The sequence below is a fragment of the Salmo salar genome, chromosome 26, assembly GCF_965601325.2.
Source record: "Salmo salar chromosome 26, fSalSal1, whole genome shotgun sequence".
In the NCBI taxonomy this organism is placed as follows: domain Eukaryota; kingdom Metazoa; phylum Chordata; class Actinopteri; order Salmoniformes; family Salmonidae; genus Salmo; species Salmo salar.
Window position 1 is genome coordinate 13,632,843 of NC_138316.1, and position 19,708 is coordinate 13,652,550.

The 19,708-nt window shown below is 42.1% G+C and overlaps 2 protein-coding genes across 5 annotated transcripts in view; both read left to right on the forward strand.

Moving 5' to 3' along the window:
- Positions 1 to 19,205, forward strand: part of LOC106587291 (phosphorylase b kinase regulatory subunit beta) — a 72,704-nt gene extending 53,499 nt beyond the window's left edge. For 3 of the 4 annotated variants that reach the window (XM_014175540.3, XM_014175542.3, XM_082969418.1), the window contains 15 exons: positions 2,607 to 2,690; positions 3,429 to 3,533; positions 3,690 to 3,772; positions 6,563 to 6,653; positions 7,343 to 7,401; positions 8,706 to 8,868; positions 8,995 to 9,076; positions 10,483 to 10,540; positions 13,946 to 14,036; positions 15,344 to 15,540; positions 15,715 to 15,849; positions 15,950 to 16,079; positions 17,825 to 17,932; positions 18,128 to 18,265; positions 18,617 to 19,205. In XM_014175540.3, coding sequence (XP_014031015.3) covers positions 2,607 to 2,690; positions 3,429 to 3,533; positions 3,690 to 3,772; positions 6,563 to 6,653; positions 7,343 to 7,401; positions 8,706 to 8,868; positions 8,995 to 9,076; positions 10,483 to 10,540; positions 13,946 to 14,036; positions 15,344 to 15,540; positions 15,715 to 15,849; positions 15,950 to 16,079; positions 17,825 to 17,932; positions 18,128 to 18,265; positions 18,617 to 18,754 — 1,662 coding nt within the window. In that variant the 3' untranslated portion in view covers positions 18,755 to 19,205. Of the gene's footprint in view, positions 1 to 2,606; positions 2,691 to 3,428; positions 3,534 to 3,689; positions 3,773 to 6,562; positions 6,654 to 7,342; positions 7,402 to 8,705; positions 8,869 to 8,994; positions 9,077 to 10,482; positions 10,541 to 10,815; positions 10,907 to 13,945; positions 14,037 to 15,343; positions 15,541 to 15,714; positions 15,850 to 15,949; positions 16,080 to 17,824; positions 17,933 to 18,127; positions 18,266 to 18,616 lie in introns of all 4 variants that reach the window. The other variant, XM_014175541.3, reaches the window with a different exon arrangement.
- Positions 4,543 to 6,556, forward strand: LOC145864310 (general transcription factor II-I repeat domain-containing protein 2B-like). Its single transcript, XM_082969916.1, is given in 4 exon segments — positions 4,543 to 4,560; positions 5,031 to 5,492; positions 5,494 to 5,513; positions 5,515 to 6,556. Coding segments are annotated over 4 exon segments (708 nt in total). The 3' UTR covers positions 5,723 to 6,556.
- Positions 19,206 to 19,708: the final 503 nt, after the last annotated feature.

Below are 19,708 nucleotides of genomic sequence, written 5' to 3' on the forward strand. Positions count from 1 at the left end.
GGAGATTGGTCAGTGTGATTTACCAGTTGACCTGTGACTTGATCAATATGTCATTCAAGTCTTAAAGTATTACTGTATTGTTGTAATGCGTATTGAAAAGCATTGGCCTTTCCCAATATATTAATTCATCTTAGAAAGGTCTGCCTCTGCTCTCCCTCCCTGTTGTTGGGCATGTAGTTATGCAGCAGTGGATTGGATGGGTGTCACGAGCCAGGACGAGCAGCATGCTAAATATTAAATCCCATGCGTTTTGAATTTGTTAAAGGCTGGGGCACCGCTCTGCATTGCGTCGCTCGCTTCATCTCGCTCTGCCGTTCGATTGTGTTTACAACAGCTGCTTGACAACAGGAGAGCGGCAATTACGTCCAGCAGCATGTTATTTATCTCAACCCAGGTGGCACAGCAACAGCGCTGCCAAAATAGCTTCCATTTGCCTCGGTGATGTCTCCCCAACCCCTCTGCATGTCTTTTGACCCATCTCCCAGCGATCATGTCTATAAAAGCCAACGGGTCATTCCAACAATTCTTGATGCCTTTTGAGAAGTGTAACTTGGTCCAAAATTTTTGGGGATTTCACCTAATTTGAACATTCTGTCATAAAGAAAACACATTTTCCCATCTCATGAGGTAAAAATATAAAAAATAAAGTACTATAGTAAGTGCCAAATAAAGTAACAGGGTTGACAATTTCTTCTTGAACCTTAAAATGAGGGACAGATGTAAATGAATACCTAATCACATGAAATGCATTAGAATCGTCAGAAATTACTTTGTCAAAGCAACAAAATAACTAGGACTTTCTAATGATGGTGAAACGTGGAAGACATTTTGGGAAAATCTTACCAGAGGTGACAGGGTTGACAGAGGGACATGTCGAAATGCTGCATTATTATTATTATTCCATTGAAAATACAATTGATTGAATTCTCAATGTGGTCTATATTTCTACTTTAAATATCAAATAGCAAAAGGCCCCCCTTTTCGTGGAACGACCCAGATGTCTAGGAGAGAGGAGAGCAGGATTTTGATTGATAAACAGAGACACTGCGACACTAAAGCTTTCTGTTACAATTGTCCTTCTCTTACAACAGTCCTCATATCACCCAACCTAATGACACACTCAGAATGTAGCCATCTTGATAGCATTAGCAGCAATCACATTAGCAGTTTGGTTGCAGTTTGGTTGCTTGTAATTGTGGTCTAAATGAGAGGACTTTGTGATGTGAGCCATATGCTGTGCTGTGTTCATTGGTATTCCATAGGCAGGGACAGGGAGCCGTGGGTGCAGACAAAGGTTCACACAAAGTCTCTCCTCCAAACAGGACGCATGGCCAGGGGCACTGGGAATTTGTTATGCGACTTAATTCTGAATAAATATTTTCCGTCTTTGTGAACTCTGCTTTTTTATATTATCATAATATTCTGTTAATTGCTTGATTCTCCTATTATCTTTCGTACTTTCCATCCATGTATAATTTGTTTCCAACTCATTTGAAGATGGGAAAAGCAGGAGGAGTGGCAGAGCTCCATCTAGTGGGAGTATGTACACATTGCTCTTTGGTAAGACTGGTTATTGTTGTGTATTGAAGCTTGTTAGCTACGTTTCCTGCAACGCCACTGAAGTATGTAGTCAGTGTTATTGACCAGGAGCATTTATAGCCTGGTGTGGAAAGATGAGGGCAGTATGAAGCAGAGGTCACATGGACTGCAGTGTGCCTCTCCACATGAACGGATCAGGTGCTGTAAAATCAATGCCTATTATCTGCTTTGTTGCATTATGGATTGACAACAATTTTCCAGATCACTCTGGCATACAGGTTGTTGCCTCTATTTTAGTTTTAGTGTCTTCAGGAAACAGACACTCTGTGACCTTGTACCATTAACATAGCTAAAATTGAATTCAAATATATTTTAAATATTCAAATTCCATTTGCCAAGGCAATATTACACCAAGACCATACCAAGTAGAAGTGAAAGAATGGGGAGCAGTGAGGGCCGATCCTGACTGACAGAGCCTATTAACTAACTGAGCTACTTGGTGTTGAGCTTTACATTAAGGGCCTCCAATATATCCCTGCCCTCTGACAACTCTCCAGTAAACCCACTTGCACCGTGGCACTAAACAGACCCATAGGGGTGTTAGGCTCCACAACAGAGCCGTCGTAAGCAGGCTCTGCAGGGGCCATTAACTACTGACACGTCTCATAACTTCAGAGGGAAATCATTTTAGATTATGGATCGCAACAAAAGAAAATCCCCCAGGGATAGGAGGATGATTGATCTTTGGAGGTGCAATAAAAATAGACAACTTTCCCTGCCTGGCATTTTTTAAATGACTCCGATTATGATCTCTGTCATATCTAGCTGAGTGTGTTGTCAGATCTGAAGGCTAGATATGTGTAAGAGAGGCAAGGAAGGTAGCTAGCTATATTGATAGCAGTTGTCGATTTGATCTGTGTTGATCTATGTTGTGGTCTGTTAGTGTCAGCTGTAATGTAAATGTCGTTGGTCAATAGGCCATGGTCCAAGATTTTATGTGTAATTTGAAAACTAGGCTTATAAAAAAAACGAAACGGAAAATGTATGTATTTTTATTTCTCCCCCAGGCGTACCGCTTCCTGGCCATCAATAAGAAGCTGGGGCTAAGTGGGCGTCCAGAAAGGCCAGTGGGCTGCATGGGGACTTGCAAGGTGAGTGTTCACCACTCAATGCTACCACATACTCAGAGGTCATGGGCATACCACCACCTCCTCACTGATTAACATAAACCAGCACTTCTCAGTGTGCAACCACAGCTCAGAAACGGAATAAAATTCATTTACATGTACAGATAGAATGTACATATATATTATACATATTTTTGCCTTACTCTTAACATTGTACAAAGTACTGCTGCCATGCAATGATGAAAATATATGTCATTCAATTCCGTAATACACTTTGATATTGTGAGCTGCTGTCATAAAACTTTTTTTGGTATTCCTTCTAGTTGTCTCCAGTGAAGGTCTTCTAAATAAGTTTACACAGCTGAATTGCATTTAAAAAAAAAAAAAAAAAATAGCCAAATGAATCAATCACAGGTCCAAACCTATTACTAAGACAATCTTTTAATGGAACTTTTATGTGTTCTGATGGAATAGGGCGTTCCAGAGGGCATTTTGATCTTCTCTTTGTTTGTGTGCGTCTGCGTGCGCTTGTGTTTTAGAGACAGACAGGGAGAGCGAGTGTGCCTGTGCATATTCGTGTGTTTGTTTGTAGAGGAGAGGTTGTGTGTTAGTTTTAGGAAGTATCTGTGCTCGCAGGACTGTAATGTCTATGTGTTCTAGCTTCTGTGTATTCCTGTCCAGAGTCATATGTCAGTCCCTCCGAGCCATCCATCTTGGCCTGCAGGATCAAGTAATGCAATGTGTCTGCTCCACTCCCCACAGATTTATCGGATCCTGGGGAAGACTGTGGTGTGCTACCCTATCGTCTTTGATCTCAGTGACTTCTACTTATCCCAGGACGTCATGCTGCTGATTGATGACATCAAGGTGAGCTGGGGTGAACTCACCTCGTACACACTGCTGTTTAGACATTCGTCTGGTTTAATCCTTGTTCTGGGGCCTGCACACTCACCATGTTGTGTCCCTAACTGTCTGTCTGTTTGGTCAATGCAAGTTTAATGTGTTACATATCTTTGTATGTAGAATGCACTGCAGTTCATCAAGCATAGCTGGAAAATGAAAGGTCGCCCACTCTTCCTGGTCCTCATCAGAGAGGACAACATCAAGTAAGATCGACTTTTGTATTTCCTTCTGTACTGTAAGGGTTACTGCTTTAGAGTGTATTTCAATCCAGCACAGGAGGTGTGCCTGTATTTGCCGATAAGAGTTTTATTATAGTCATTTATATCACTTTAGCTTGGGTGTTATGCTGATCACAGCAGTATTGATCATTATCCAAAGAGCACCTTTTAAATGCAATAAAATAGCTTACCTGTCCACAGTAGAGGTTGTTCTATAGGAGTCAGTGGAATAACATATAAAACAGCTCAATACTCATTAGGTCAGGCCTGGGTAAAGGCCAGCCCGGGGGCCGTATGTGGCCCGCGACCTAGCTCAATACCCGCGGAATCATGCTCAGATCACATAAAGAATTTGCGATAAAGTTTTGAAAAACATATTGTTATTCAACTTAAAGCCCACTGAATACTCACCTTTGTGTAATGATTGAACTCCCACTGCTTGTGGGACATTTATTTTGAAGGCACGTATAAATAACAACTACACGAGGACAGACAGTGACTGACAGGCTGACACACATCACAGTTACAAATAGTAGCTAGCTAGAAATTGCGCAAAAATGAGGTTTTCAAAGAAAATGAAAGTAGACAATGAATGTAGAGTGTTCCAGCAAGAGTGGACATCGACATATTTCTTTATTGAGGTATCAGGGAAAGCTGTGCGCTTAGTGTGCAAAGAGAGCATCGCTATCTTGAAATACTAACGTTACAACTTGTCCCGACACTTCCAGATGAAGCATGCAGAGAACTATAGGAATATGTCATCTGAGCAGAGGGCAAGTGCATGAAAGAGTTGCTTTCTCAGTTGCAAAAGCAGCAAGGACTTTTCACAAAACTGCATTCAGCAAACGACGGAATTGCGAGAGCTAGCTATGTACTGTCCCACAAAATTGCTAAACATAGCAAGCCATTCGCTGAGGGCGAATTCATTAAAGAATGTTTAATTGACTCTGCAGCAATACTTTGCCCCGACAAGAAAGAACTGTTTGAAAATGTTTCCCTGTCAAGATGAACAGTGACGCTGCGTGTTGAGGGCACTGCAGAGAATATGGAACAACAGTTGAAAGACAAGGTAAAGGAGTTCACCTATTTCTCCTTGGCCCTAGATGAGAGCAGTGATGCACGTGACACGGCACAGTTGTTGATATTCTTACGAGGCATAACCCCAGACTTTGAAATTATAGAGGAGCTTGCTTCAGTGTAGTCAATAAAGAGCACAACCACAGGGAAATATTTATTGGAGGAGGTTAATAAGTGTGTGGCAAAGCTGGGACTGAGTTTTGAAAAGTTATCCAGTGTGACCATTGATGGATGCCCAAACTTGACAGGAAAGAATGTTGGTGTTTTGAAAAGGATACAAGATCAAGTAGCTGAGCTGAACCCAGATCAGAGGTTTATTTTCCTGCATTGCATTATTCATCAGGAGGTGCTCTGTAAATGTGTTCTGAAAATGAGCCATGTTGTGGATACAGTCACTAAAGAGGTACACTTCACAAGAGAAAAATCTTTAAACCACAGGCAGTTTGTCTCATTGCTGGAAGAGACAGAGTCGGGTCATGCAGATCTCCCCTACCACACAAACGTGGGGAAAGTGCTTAAAAGGGTGTGGGACCTGAAGTCGGAGATTGCTGAGTTTCTGCAAATGAAAGGAATATATGTGGATTTCCCTCAACTGAAAGATAAAGAATGGTTGGCTGATTTTTGCCTTCACCGTGGACATCATGGCCCTCGAATGAACTGAATTCCAAACTACAAGTGAAGGGCCTTTTTGCACATCAGATGTACAGCCTTGTCAAAGACTTCAAGGGAAAATTACTCCTCCTGACCCGCCAACTAGAAGCCAACAATCTCACCCACCTTCCAACACTACTAGTCTGTTCCCTATCAGATGACCAGCGGGAGAAGTATACATCACTGCTGCGTGCTTTGAACAGTTAGTTTTCTCATCGTTTTGAGGATTTCAAAGTGTTGGAAAATGACTTGCTGTTGGTTTTCTCTCCTTTCACCTTCAATGTGGATAACGCTCCCACTGACCTGCAACTTGAGCTTATCGATCTTTCAGACTGATGCAGTGATTAGAGAAATATTCAAAACAATGTCACTGATGAGGTTCTATGCATCTCTCGATGAACAAAACTTTCCAAACATTAGGAGTCATGCTCAGTAGATGTTTGTACTTTTTGGATCAACCTATGTATGTGAAGAGACATTTTCAATGATGAAATATAACAAGTCAAGGCACAGATCATCTCTTACTACTCTCACCTCTCAGCAATCCTGTGCATAGCGACGTCAGAAACTATACCTGACTTTACTGCTCTAGTCAATGCCCATCAGAGACTTCACTCCTCACACTGATTGAGTAGTTGAAATATAATGTTGAGCTCTCTCTCTCTTTCTTGTGTTGTTATTGTGCATACCTGTTAACAAGAGTTATGTCCGTGGTGCTGAATGCACAGTGTACTTTTCCCTCCCCGTGTAGTTCATTGCCTGTTTAATAATGAAAATACCTACCAAAAGTAGAACATGGATGTGGTTTATTTCTGTGCATGTTAAAAAAGTAAAATAAGTAGTGATTTACAGTAGATATTTCTGTTAACACAGTCATACACATGATGTATAATCCTGTAATATGATTCTAGCCCGTGATAGCAAAAATATATTCTAATGTGGCCCTGCATGGAAAATAATTGCCAAGGCCTGCATTAGGTTAATATGGAGAAAATGATGACCATTGGAAATGGTAATAGTAGAATATCCTTGGTTTCTATCCATCAGGGGGAGCCGTTTCAACCCAGTTCTGGACATGTTGGCATCATTCAAGAAGGGGAGCGTCGGTGGGGTCAAAGTTCACGTGGACAGACTTCAGGTTCTCAACACTTTTACTTGTTTCAGTCTACTGACACTTCTTTGAGGCATTGAGAGACTTCTTTGAGGCACAGGGAGTCTTCCCTGTGGCTCAGTTGGTAGAGCATGGTGTTTGCAACGCCAGCATGGTGTGTGCAACGCCAGGGTTGTGGTTTCGATTCCCACGGGGGGCCAGTACAAAATAAAATAAAAAAGAATAATAATGTATGAAATGTATGCATTCACTACTGTAAGTTGCTCTGGATAAGAGTGTCTGCTAAATGACAAAAAATGTAAAACACACTACTATTGTCAGTTCTCCTTTCCTTTGGAAATGCATTCAGAAATAGTGAATATGTATGTTTGCAAATCCAATGCCTTTTGAATTACCTTCACCGAGTTCTATTTCCTACTGTTACAATGACTTTCAGTGTCTCTAGAGAGTTCTTTAGATGTTTTGATGTGATGTCTTTTAAGAAGGACACTCAATATTCCCCTCGCACCTAACTCTAGGAGCAGACAAAGGGCTCCATCCCTCATAGTCAATCCCTTTTATCTTCTCATTCTTCTGGGGACATAATTCCACTTTGCACATCTAACTGGCTGTCTTCATTTTGATGTGACTTCAGTCGGAATGTTTGAAATCACCTGAACTGTCCATATCCCCTGTAAATGAGATTCCTTGATGTAACTATTAATTTGTGCTTCCAGACCCTGATATCAGGAGCTATTGTGGAGCAGTTGGACTTCCTTCGTGTCAATGAAGCAGAGTAAGAGCTTGTTCCTGTTGTTCCGCCTTTGTTTTGTGACACAATGTTTATACGGCAGTGGTCACCAACCTTTTCAGAGTCAAGATCACGTTCTGAGTCAAAATGCATGCCAAGATCTACCGCTCTGATTTTTTTATTAACATGACTTAAAAAAATGTAAGCCTATGCAACAATAACCAATTAAAAACAGTATTGTGGCAATGAGGTTTGTGCAGTAAGTTATAGGCCCAATACATTATCACCACATACTGGCTTTGCTTGAATTTACCTGCCAATGCAATGTTGTTCGGGACATTTTTTTAAATTATATTTCAACATTTGAGGTAGGCTATATGATCACACCGGTAATAGATCCATTGTTGTATTACTTGAGGCACGGCTAAGTGAGCATACATTTTAAGTAATTTGCTTTTTATTTTACTGGGCTGATGGTGCCTGCATCTGATGGTCAGTCTCAGCGGAGGGAGAGAGCAGCAGACTGAGGGTCCGTCTCTCAACATCCCTCCGCTCTCCCTTTCCTCCGCTGACACTGACCAAAAAGGGACACCGTCTTCCAGCTGATGGCGAAACTCGAGTCGCGCCGCATTATTTCTGCCTCATGCACAGATTCATGTTGTTACTCCTATGAACAGAGAAAGTGAAATATTCCTTGACATTAAAAAAAGACCCAAGCCACTAATAATAACAACGCAAGCCTATAGTTACACTTTCCTACTCATTCATTACTGCTGCACTGCTTGTTGTAGCGCTTAGTGGAAATGGGAAGAACGTGCATTTTATGGGTTATACAAGTGTTGACAGTTCTGAGTAAGAACTTAAACATCAACTCAGTCATAAAAACAGCAGCTGTATTTGTTGACAGTCTCTCTCTAGTCATGGTTTTAAATGTTTTGAAATCTCATACTATCAATTTTGCTGTAGCTTTATTTTATGACTGTTACGTTACTGCAGACTCATCTGAGAAATCTGATTGGCCAGCGGTGGCATAGTGCACTTGATTTCCTCTCCAGGCCTACCGGGAAGACAGAGTTTGTACCTTCAGACACATGAAATGGCAATAGTTTGCCTACCCAGCGCGCAGGGCAGCTGAATTAGCTGCACCTACCACCAACAGCCCGAGACTAATAAAGAAGAATAGGAACGCTTTTTACAGAAATGTTTGGCGATCGACTAGAAATGCCTTGGGGGTCGACAAGTCGATCGCTTTCGACCGGTTGGTGACCACTATTATAGAGGAATCAGTGTGTAAAGGACTTAACTTGCCTGTAAACCTGAAAATACTCATGTAACTTCTGCTGGTCTAGAATCCCAGAGTTTAAGAACTTTCAGGAGCTGGAGATGCCCAAGCACTCCAAGGTAAAGAGGCAGACGAGCACGCCCAATGCCTCAAACCTGGAGCAGCAGCCTGAGATCGACATCGAGGAGTGGAAACACAAATCTACCAACGAGATCATGCAGAAATTCTATGTGAGTACGGCGTCAATATTAGGACAGCTTCAATCAAAAGGTGATGGGTGTTTAATGTAGCGCCCTAGATCTGACTCTAAACTGTTGTTACACCCACACCTCTTTCTGTGTTTTTGTCTTACTCAGGACTGTGACTGCCTGGCCAGTCAAGCACAGCTTGCCAGTATTCTCATGAAGAAAGAGGGTCCTGACTTCTTTGCCAACGATGGTAGGCACAGAATCAAAAACACACATGCAAAATGTTGTTACTCTGTTAAAGTAACAGTCCAGTGAAAATCTATTTTTATTAATATTCTGTTTGCTCATACCCAAATAATGTTGTTGACTCGTCCTTTACTTGTAATTGTAGCCAAAACATAAATGAGAGAAAAACCTCTCGGTAAAACCCAAACTCAATCTTGTTTTTGAAACAGACCGTTTAAAAAAAAAAAAAAATACGCTTGAAATTTGCTTGGACAATGACATCAGCCTCTTCGGCCGAGACAGGCCCGTATGTGATTGGTCCAGCAGCTTTTTTTTTTTTTCTCCGGTGGGGAGAAGGATCCTTCTCGAGACTCAGGCTCAGGAGTGCTCATTCACTGCACACAAGCAAGCTAGCTAGCAAGCCAACAATCCACAGTTGCTGTTATCAAAAAGGACAAACCCTATGCAACAACTCTCGCCAATCACTATGTGGTTTGTAAGAGTTGGCCTGCTGGCTATTTAGAAGCAGTTAGCTGCCTAGCACGCTAATGTTAGCTATCGCGACTAACTGTAGCCAGCAAGAAAGCAAGTCAAAGCAGATCCTCCACACAACAATCATCTCTCCATTCCCTTCTATTTTAAATCCTGTGGTTTATAGCTTAAGGTTTTATGTCAAGAGGAAACCCAGTTAGCTGTTGTTGACTGATATACAGGTAACTGCCAAAATAAAGGAAACGCCAACATAAAGTGCCTTAATAGGGTGTTGGGCCACCACGAGCCAGAAAAGCTTCAATGCACCTTGGCATAGATTCTACAAGTGTCTGGAACTCTATTGAAGGGATGCGACACCATTCTTCCATTTGGTGTTTTATTGATGGTGGTGGAAAACGCTGTATCAGGCGCTGCTCCAGAATCTCCCATAAGTGTTCAATTGGGTTGAGATTTGGTGACTGAGATCACTCTGTTGTTTCCTAACAGGCCAAGCAGGGGCACAGAGAAAATATGCTTTTTAATATCCTAATTATAATGTTTTGGAAGGACATCTATTTAATTAATATTGTAATTAATTGTTGGTAATATTTTCTTTAAAAAATGTGTAACATTGAACAGATACTTTAACACTATTCATCAGAGCCAGACTAATGGGCCAACTAGCCCCAGGGTGGGAATCAGTGCATCACTGTAAATTAAATGTCCATAGCCTAATCCATTTAGCACCCCATGACTAACTGATAATAAAAATAACAAATGGGGTCAATTCAACCAAGGCATAGTCTATGCAGCTAGTGTCAAGAATAGCAGTGTCTTGGCAAACACTGTTTTCAGACCAATCAGCTACAGTTTTCATTGTTTGTTTTACATAATTTCTAGAATATATACAGTGATTTGCATTGCTCAGTTCACTTACAGAGGCCTTTTAACTGTTTCCAGAGACCCTAATGGAAGACATGGAGAGACTCTACAGAATAGCTGGGACCAGGAAACTTTGGTCAGATTTCCTTCTTTCTCTAGCATATCATTCCCTTTCCATTTAACCTGAAAGAATAGTTTGTATTTTATTTTATGTGGCCGATAATATCCTTCCATTACAGTACCTCTATGAAGAGCCTTCAACATTTTTGCCTTTCAGATAATTTTACTGCCGTTTCAAGATTTAAATAACATTTTCTCTTGTTCTCCTATGTCTGTCTTCATCAAAATTGTACATTTCTCCACTGAATTCCAAACTGTTGTAAACAATGATAGACATTTCTATGGGTGTAGGCTGGCGGTGCGTTACGCTGCAGCCGTTATCAGGAAGTTTGCCAGTTCTATAGCCCCTCATATCACCACACTGGTGGTCCATGGCAAGCAGGTAATGGAGTAGAGTTGATGTGTAGCATGTGTGCTGTATTAGCTCAGCTAGCCACTCAGTCACTGTGCACAGCGTGTACCATTAACTGTGAGTGCTACGCTTCACTCATGCGCTACTTCCCTCTGCAGCACTGTCCAATTGCTCTCTATGGACGATCAATTTCACGTTCACATGCTCCGTTGGCCTTTTTGTTCTTGCTGTTGTTGTTGTTGTTGTTGTTGTTGTTGTGATGGTTCGGCTGTGTCAGGGGAACTGGTCGTGAGTTTTCATATTGCTCAGCGCTAAGATTGAACATAATTGAAAAGGGACCTGTGAGTCAGAGAGTGGAACGGCCCATAATCCAGCCAGGCTCCACCTTGCTCTGGAGCCACATCAGTACTTGGTCCAATTTCCTTTCTCATTTATTTAACATGGGTTAATAAGTGGAGCTTGAAATAAGTTCCTTTATATTACAAAACATCAATGGTTTAACATCACAACATGCCCTTTGAGCATTTAGCCTGACATTTCATGGACAAAATATGTAGAAGTGTAAGCTGTAGACCATATCCGTGTTAAAAAGATATGAGCACGATTTACAATAAGTAAAAGAATAGATGGCTGGATGTGGTAAATGGGAGATGAATATTGTCGATTTGATGAAAGTACACCTTTTTAGGAAGTCTGGGTTTTACTAAAACCTACAATCCAGCTGAAGCTTAAAACACTGTGTTTCCTCCATTTTATTTTGACTTCTATTGAGACCGTTTTTTTAAGTTGATGTGTATGGCTAAGCAACCTTGTATGCTGCCATGTACACTCCCCTCCAAATTTATTTGGACAGTGAAGCTAGAACTTTTATATTGTCTCTATACTCCAGACTTTTTGATGTGAGATCAATATGTTTCATATGAAGCAAAAGTAAAGAATGTCACCTTTTTATTTTAGGGTCTTTTCATACATATCTGTTACCGTTAAGAAATGACATCTCATTCCAAAACCGTTTAGAAAAAACATCTCATTCCAAAATCATGGGCATTAATATGGAGTTGGTCCCCCCTTTGATGCTATAACAGCCTCCACTCTTCTGGAAAGGCTTTCCACTAGATGTTGGAACATTGCTGCGGGGACTTGCTCCCGTTCAGCCACGAGCATTAGTGAGGTTGGGCACTGATGTTGGGCGATTAGGGCTGGCTCGCAGTCGGCATTCCAATTCATCTTAAAGGTGTTCGATGGGGTTGAGGTCAGGGCTCTGTGCAAACTGTTGCCATAAAGAAGCACAGAATAGTCTAGTCTAGAATGTCATTGTATGCTGTAGTGTTAAGATTTCCCTTCACTGGAACTAAGGGGCCTAGCCGACCATGAAAAACAGCCCCAGACCATTATTCCTCCTCCACCAAACTTTACAGTTGGCAGTATGCATTGGGGCAGGTAGCGTTCTCCTGGCATCTGCAAACCCGTGATTCATCCACCGGACTGCCAGATGGTGGAGTGTGATTCATCACTCCAGAGAACGCGTTTCCACTGCACCAGAGTCCAATGGTGGCAAGCTTTACACCACTCCAGCCAACGCTTGGCATTGCACATGGTGATCTTAGGCTTATGTGCGGCTACTCTGCCGTGGAAACCCATTTCATGAAGCTCCCAACTAACAGTTCTTGTGCTGACGTTGCTTTCAGAGGCAGTTTGGGACTCGCTAGTGAGTGTTGCAACTGAGGACAGATGATTATTATGCGCTTCAGCACTCGGCAGTCCCGTTCTGTGAGGTTCTCACTTATCATTATTCACGATTCATTCAGGATTATCCGTAATCATGATAGCATCCATATTAATTTGGAAGTGTTCAGAAAAATATTATATTCTTATTTACAATAAAAGGGACTCCAAAATGACACTATGTTATTTACCATTTATTTATATTGGGCACAACATAATCTGAAGCACAACCCCCAAAAACTGCAAATGCTTCCAACAAGTTTGTAGAGTCACAAGCTTGATGTAATCATTGCGTGCTAGTAATATAGGAGCCTAATACTAAACTTTTGACTACTTTAAAACACTATAAGTGAATTTGTCCAAATGGGAGACTAGATACATAAAGTGCTTTAATTTCTAAACGGTAAAACAGATTTATATGAAAATATCCTAAAATAAAAAGTGACATTCTGTATTGTCGCCTCATATAAAACATTTGATCTCAAATCCAAAATGCTGGAGTATAGAGAGACGTTTTAGCTTACTGTCCAAATAAATATGGAGGGGAGCGTATGTACCATAACTACAGCCCAATGCCTGTTGCTTTTTCCTCACAGGAACCCAGCAAGCAGGAGGAGACGTACTGCACAGTCACTCTAGCGAATAATGCAATCGTAAATTAGTGAACATGAAAATATGTGAAAATGAATAGGCTGAGTCGGGAAACAACGGCAGAAGCCAGAGCTGAATTCATGCAGTGGAATCTTCATTTGGAACTACTGCCTGTTCTGCTAGGCTAGGGCTAGACGTCTCAGAGGGAAGCACCCACCATGCTAACAGATTTCCATTCTATGGGGATGGCATCTTGTGTTTTGATCAGTTTGCCATTTAGTTATTCTGTTGCAGGACAGGAAGTTTGTAGATTTGTGGTTTTACATGTGCAGAATCACGATGAGGATAATTTATTTGACAATCTGGAGATGAAATCCAGAGTCGATTTAGATTTGTTTTTCGTTTGCTTAGCAAAAAAATAAAATAATTGCCCTGTAAAACAGTAGCACAACAAGGCTCTTTGTACTGTATAGACACACTGGTGGACATGAGTGGGACATGCCACACACATGATTTTGCAACTTTGTTTTAGAACTTCATTACATGAATCGCACCTTCGGTATTGTGCCTCAAATCACGTTACAGCACATCAGCCTTAATGTCATGGTTATACTGTGTGTATGGTTCTTATGATAGAGAACACAGCTGACTACATTGTTATTGCACTGTCATTATGAACTGTTCCTACTGTAGTTGTATTGACACATATAGCATTGACCCTATTACGGATCTCCTTGTGTTTTTGTTTACCAGGGGGGTTGTACGAATCGCAGCCAGTGTGATAACTAAGCTAGTGGACAGCATTGCCCCAAGTATTACTAGTGTTTTAGTGCATGGCAAGCAGGTAAGTGGACATTTGAAAACGGGGGCAAATTTTACAGTTGGATCATGTATGTATTTATTTTTTTCACGTCAGATGCCTATTTCGAAACCCAATCGTAATGTTCACTGATTATCAATGAATTGGATGAAATTATGTCAATTTTTGAATGTATTAGGAACGTTCAGTTGACAGTGAGCTCCTCATTCTTTTGTCCGATAGGAAATGCTTAGTGTTATTGCAGTTGCGTGCTTCGTATTTCCCAGCTAACTCACTGTGCTTTAGTCCTGTAGCAAGGCTGTTAATATGTTTCATATAGTAACCTGCTAAAAGTGTATTCCTGGGTATAACAGGCTCTATGTATGCTGTGACCTGACCTATAACCTATGACCTAATACAACCCTTTCCCTTGGATTTATATGAAGTGAGCTGCCTGAAAGTGTAATGTTTTATCATTATACATTTTTTCCTCAAATATTAGTTGCTTCTTAGCAGTCCCCATTTCTGGCCTCATTTTCCCACCCAAGAGTTTTGGGGCGGTTCATTACTATGAAGTACCTCAAGGTGTGAATCTGCATGTAGATTGCATCGTAGAGGGAAAACTATTCTGGACTAGATGAGAAAGCTGGTTTTGAGCAAGAGTTAGGTGTCTGCTTACATGATCTATGTAAAATCTTCCTTGATTTTGTATATGAGGAGTCTAAAGTTTAGAGAATATTTATTGTTGTTTGAATGTGTTAAATAAGGTAGGACATGTTTAGATTACACTTAGTAATAATAGAAGCGAGGTACAGATTAAAAGCTGTGATTTACCATCTAACTGGAGAGCATTAGTCTGCAACCATACGTTTTTGAGGGCTATTTTTCAAAGGGATATTAAAGCATATCTTCTTGTTTGGGAAGAATAATGATTACCCAGGTGTAATTTTCTTCTGGCCTTTATGCTTTGAAAATAAGAAATATCACAAGATAATCTTGGTCATTATCTTTTATGCCATGTTCTACTATGTGGGGGGGGGGGGGGCAGGCAGTTTTACAGTTTTGAGATGGAGAGATAGTTTAAACGAAGAGGATATGGAGACATCAGCATTTCTACATAGTATTGCACACTATCTGGTCAGTCAAAAAGTGTATAGGTAGAGTGATGTCACCCATAAAATATAATCAAAGTTTTTATTTTAACCTTTTGACTATTTGCTCCTTGTTATCCATGTAAACACATCTACCTTTCTGGTTCATCACTCTGTCCTCTTAGTAAAAGAATACCCACAAAACAATAACAGAACAGCAGACATTTTTCTGATGCTGGCTGGGCGGTGCTCTGTTGCCAGGTAACACTGGGACTGTTTGGGCGTGAGGAGGAGGTGATCTCCAACCCCCTCTCACCTGGGGTCATCAAGGGCATCCTCTACAGCAAGTGCTACGGGGAGAGGGAGGCCGTGCTGCAGCAGGAGCTGGTCATCCACATCGGCTGGATCATCTCCAACACCCCCGAGCTGTTCAGCGGCATGCTCAAGATCCGCGTCGGGTACGAATAGAGCCCGGGAGGAATAGAGCTAGGCAGGCTGTAGCCATGGCCATTCTGATCCTCCAGCTGGGTGGTTGTTATTCTGTTTGTCCCTCAAGTTGTCTGTTTGAGGATAGCCATCTGTGGTTATGAGATGCATTGTTTTTGCTTAGTATTCTGCTGGTATTGGTGTAGGTGGATCATCCAGGCCATGAAGCATGAGTTGGAGATCAGAGCAGGTGACATGTCACCCCAGGACATTTACCAGATGTCCCCCAGCGACGTTAAACAGCTGCTGCTGGATGTCCTTCAGCCACAACAGCACGGCAGGTAAACACACACACGCACACAAAAACACACACGCAAGCCTCCACAGACACACACATTTTTATTCTATTTTATTAATTTCCCTATTCGTTACCCATCCCAGGTCCTGGATCAACATGCGTCAAATCGATGGTTCCCTCAACAGGACTCCCCATGGCTTCTATGACCGAGTGTGGCAGATTTTGGAGAGAACTTGTAACGGCATCGTAGTGGCAGGGATCCATCTCCCACAGGTAGTGTTGGTTATTGCAACAGTGACATTATAATCCTTCTTTATTTACATCCTCAAACTCCACATTTAATCAAATCTCCGAAGGACCACACTATAGGCCCCCTTTGACAGTGTTGAAATGCCCAAAAAGACTGCATAATTGAAGTACACTACTCAAAAAAATAAAGGGAACACTTAAACAACACAATGTAACTCCAAGTCAATCACACTTCTGTGAAATCAAACTGTCCACTTAGGAAGCAACACTGATTGACAATACATTTCACATGCTGTTGTGCAAATGGAATAGACAACAGGTGGAAATTATAGGCAATTAGCAAGACACCCCCAATAAAGGAGTGGTTCTGCAGGTGGGGACCACAGACCACTTCTCAGTTCCTATGTTTCCTGGCTGATGTTTTGGTCACTTTTGAATGCTGGCGGTGCTTTCACTCTAGTGGTAGCATGAGACGGAGTCTACAATCCACACAAGTGGCTCAAGTAGTGCAGCTCATCCAGGATGGCACATCAATGCGAGCTGTGGCAAGAAGGTTTGCTGTGTCTGTCAGCGTAGTGTCCAGAGCATGGAGGCGCTACCAGGAGACAGGCCAGTACATCAGGAGACGTGGAGGAGGCCGTAGGAGGGCAACAACCCAGCAGCAGGACCGCTACCTCCGCCTTTGTGCAAGGAGGAGCAGGAGAAGCACTGCCAGAGCCCTGCAAAATGACCTCCAGCAGGCCACAAATGTGCATGCGTCTGCTCAAACGGTCAGAAACAGACTCCATGAGGGTGGTATGATGGCCCGACGTCCACAGGTGGGGGTTGTGCTTACAGCCCAACACCGTGCAGGACGTTTGGCATTTGCCAGAGAACACCAAGATTGGAAAATTCGCCACTGGCGCCCTGTGCTCTTCACAGATGAAAGCAGGTTCACACTGAGCATGTGACAGACGTGACAGAGTCTGGAGACGCCGTGGAAAACGTTCTACTGCCTGCAACATCCTCCAGCATGACCGGTTTGGCGTGGGTCAGTCATGGTGTGGGGTGGCATTTCTTTGGGGGGCCGCACAGCCCTCCATGTGCTCGCCAGAGGTAGCCTGACTGCCATTAGGTACCGAGATGAGATCCTCATGTCTCGCTCCATCCACCAACGCCACGTTGCACCACAGACTGTCCAGGAGTTGGCGGATGCTTTAGTCCAGGTCTGGGAGGAGATCCCTCAGGAGACCATCCGCCACCTCATCAGGAGCATGCCCAGGCGTTGTAGGGAGGTCATACAGGCGCGTGGAGGCCACACACACTACTGAGCCTCATTTTGACTTGTTTTAAGGACATTACATCAAAGTTGGATCAGCCTGTAGTGTGGTTTTCCACTTTAATTTTGAGTGTGACTCCAAATCCAGACCTCCATGGGTTGATAAATTGGATTTCCATTGATTATTTTTGTGTGATTTTGTTGTCAGCACATTCAACTATGTAAAGAAAAAAGTATTTAATAAGATTATTTCTTTCATTCAGATCTAGGATGGGTTGTTTAAGTGTTCCCTTTATTTTTTTGAGCAGTATATATTAGGCTGCTTGGCCCAATAGTTGATTCAAAATGATGGTTTGAATGCAGGAGATCCTCAATGCATTGCATATACCCACTATTAAATAAATGTCTGTTTATTTGAGTATGTGAGTTAGTCTTTTTGGTAATAATTGGTCATCGGGGTGCTCTTGCCTAAAGCATTACTGTTAAAATCTCCACTTTCCTTCCATTGCAGCAACCTACACTGTCTGACATGACCATGTATGAGATGAACTTTTCTCTGCTGGTGGAAGACACACTGAAGGACATTGTGCTGCCTGAGTACAGGCAGATAGTAGTAGAGGTAAGGGAAAATCAGATTTCACTTTCATTTATTGCTGCATGTTTTCCGTACACTGCTATTGGTCAAACAGGACCCTCCATTGACTATCTTACCCACGCATTTCATCTAGCAACATTTCCACTACAAAAATTCTAATTGTACACACACATTCTCATGGCTCTATTTTCTTACGTGTCCTAATCTCCATGGTTACAGCTGCTGATGGTGGTGTCCATAGTGTTGGAGAGAAACCCGGAGCTGGAGTTCTCGGAGAAGGTGGACCTAGACGTTCTGGTGAAGGAGGCCTTCCATGACTTCCAGAAGGACAGGAGTCGGGAGGGGATGATGAAACAGGTAGGTGCCTGCCGTACACTCTCCACTAGGCTCACGGTATCTAAGGTTGGGCCAGACCACTGTCACGCAAGCTCCTTGGAGTTCATGTAGCATGCAAGCTTAGCTGTTGTACGTCCACATCGATGTACAGTACAAGTTATTTCAGCTAAGTAGAAGCAGACCGCATATTCGAGGGGAAGGTTGGGAATAATTGTGTTACTTGTTATTCATATCAGATTATTTCCAATCTGAATAGTTGTTCATTCTGCATATCGTTGCTGAAAAGCATTGCTTTGTTGTAGAGCTTTCGACAGTTTGCACTGTATATAACAGTACTGCTAGTTTACAATGAGAAACCATTGTTGTCCGCAGGATGACATGGAGGAGTTCTATAAGACGCCTCCGATGGGCAGGAGAGGCACCTCCAGTTACCTGACCAAGGCTGTGATGATTCAGCTGCTTCAGGGAGATGTGAAGCCCTCCAAGGATGACCCCTGCTCGGTCAGCTAAACTAAACCCGTTCAGCGGAGTAGAGGAATCCACCTCTACTGTACTTTGTCGAACTACTAACAACATGCTAAATTAGTCAGCAGCACTGACTGTTGTTCCACCAGCAATACCCTCCTTGTTCTGTTAGCTTCAAGCTATTAGGACAGAATGTATCAGATCTTATCAGCACCGTTACAACTGTTAACAACATTGAACTGTTACCCCCTGAAATCCTTGCATGTAGACTTGTTTGTATAGCATTAGCATTGTGGGGCAGCCCACATTTTTGATTGTAGTTAATCAATGGCATGATATGCAAAACTAGAGTTGCATCCCAGTGCACACTTTTTTTTTGTCTAAGTCTTAGGAAGCCCAGGTCTTTTTGAAAGGCTGATCGCTGTATTTTTCGGAATGTGGTTAATACACAGTAATTTGAGGTCCTTCACTCTTATTAAAATGATATATTCATCAAGTTGTTTATGTTGATGTGTTTACACGTGGTTTGAGTGTGCCTATCCAGTTTAGTGAATCTGAATTGAACTTTTTCAGTGTGTGTGATGTTTGCCATTGAGTTCCGTCACTCTATCAAGGGGATTTTGGAAGCTCAACACTAGTTTCAAAAAATACACCTGAGGAACCTATGACATCCTGTTGATTTATTGTCTTAGGTTCATCATGTTTGTATTACCCCTGCTATATAATATTTGCCTTGTATCATTGAAGATAAGCTAAATGTGTAAAAGGCTTTATAATCACAAAATGTTGTAACATGTTTCTTTTTATTATGCCTGCAGTTGCAACAGAAATGTCATGATTATTCAAGCGTGTCAAGTTGTTCCTAGGGGTATGTGTATTGTATTGAATCCCACCACTAGTAACTCCCACTCATGTCAGCTTAGCTGCAGTCATACCAATCTCACCGCTGGAGCTGGAAAATCACATCATTTGACATACAAAGGAGGGTTAGACACTGAG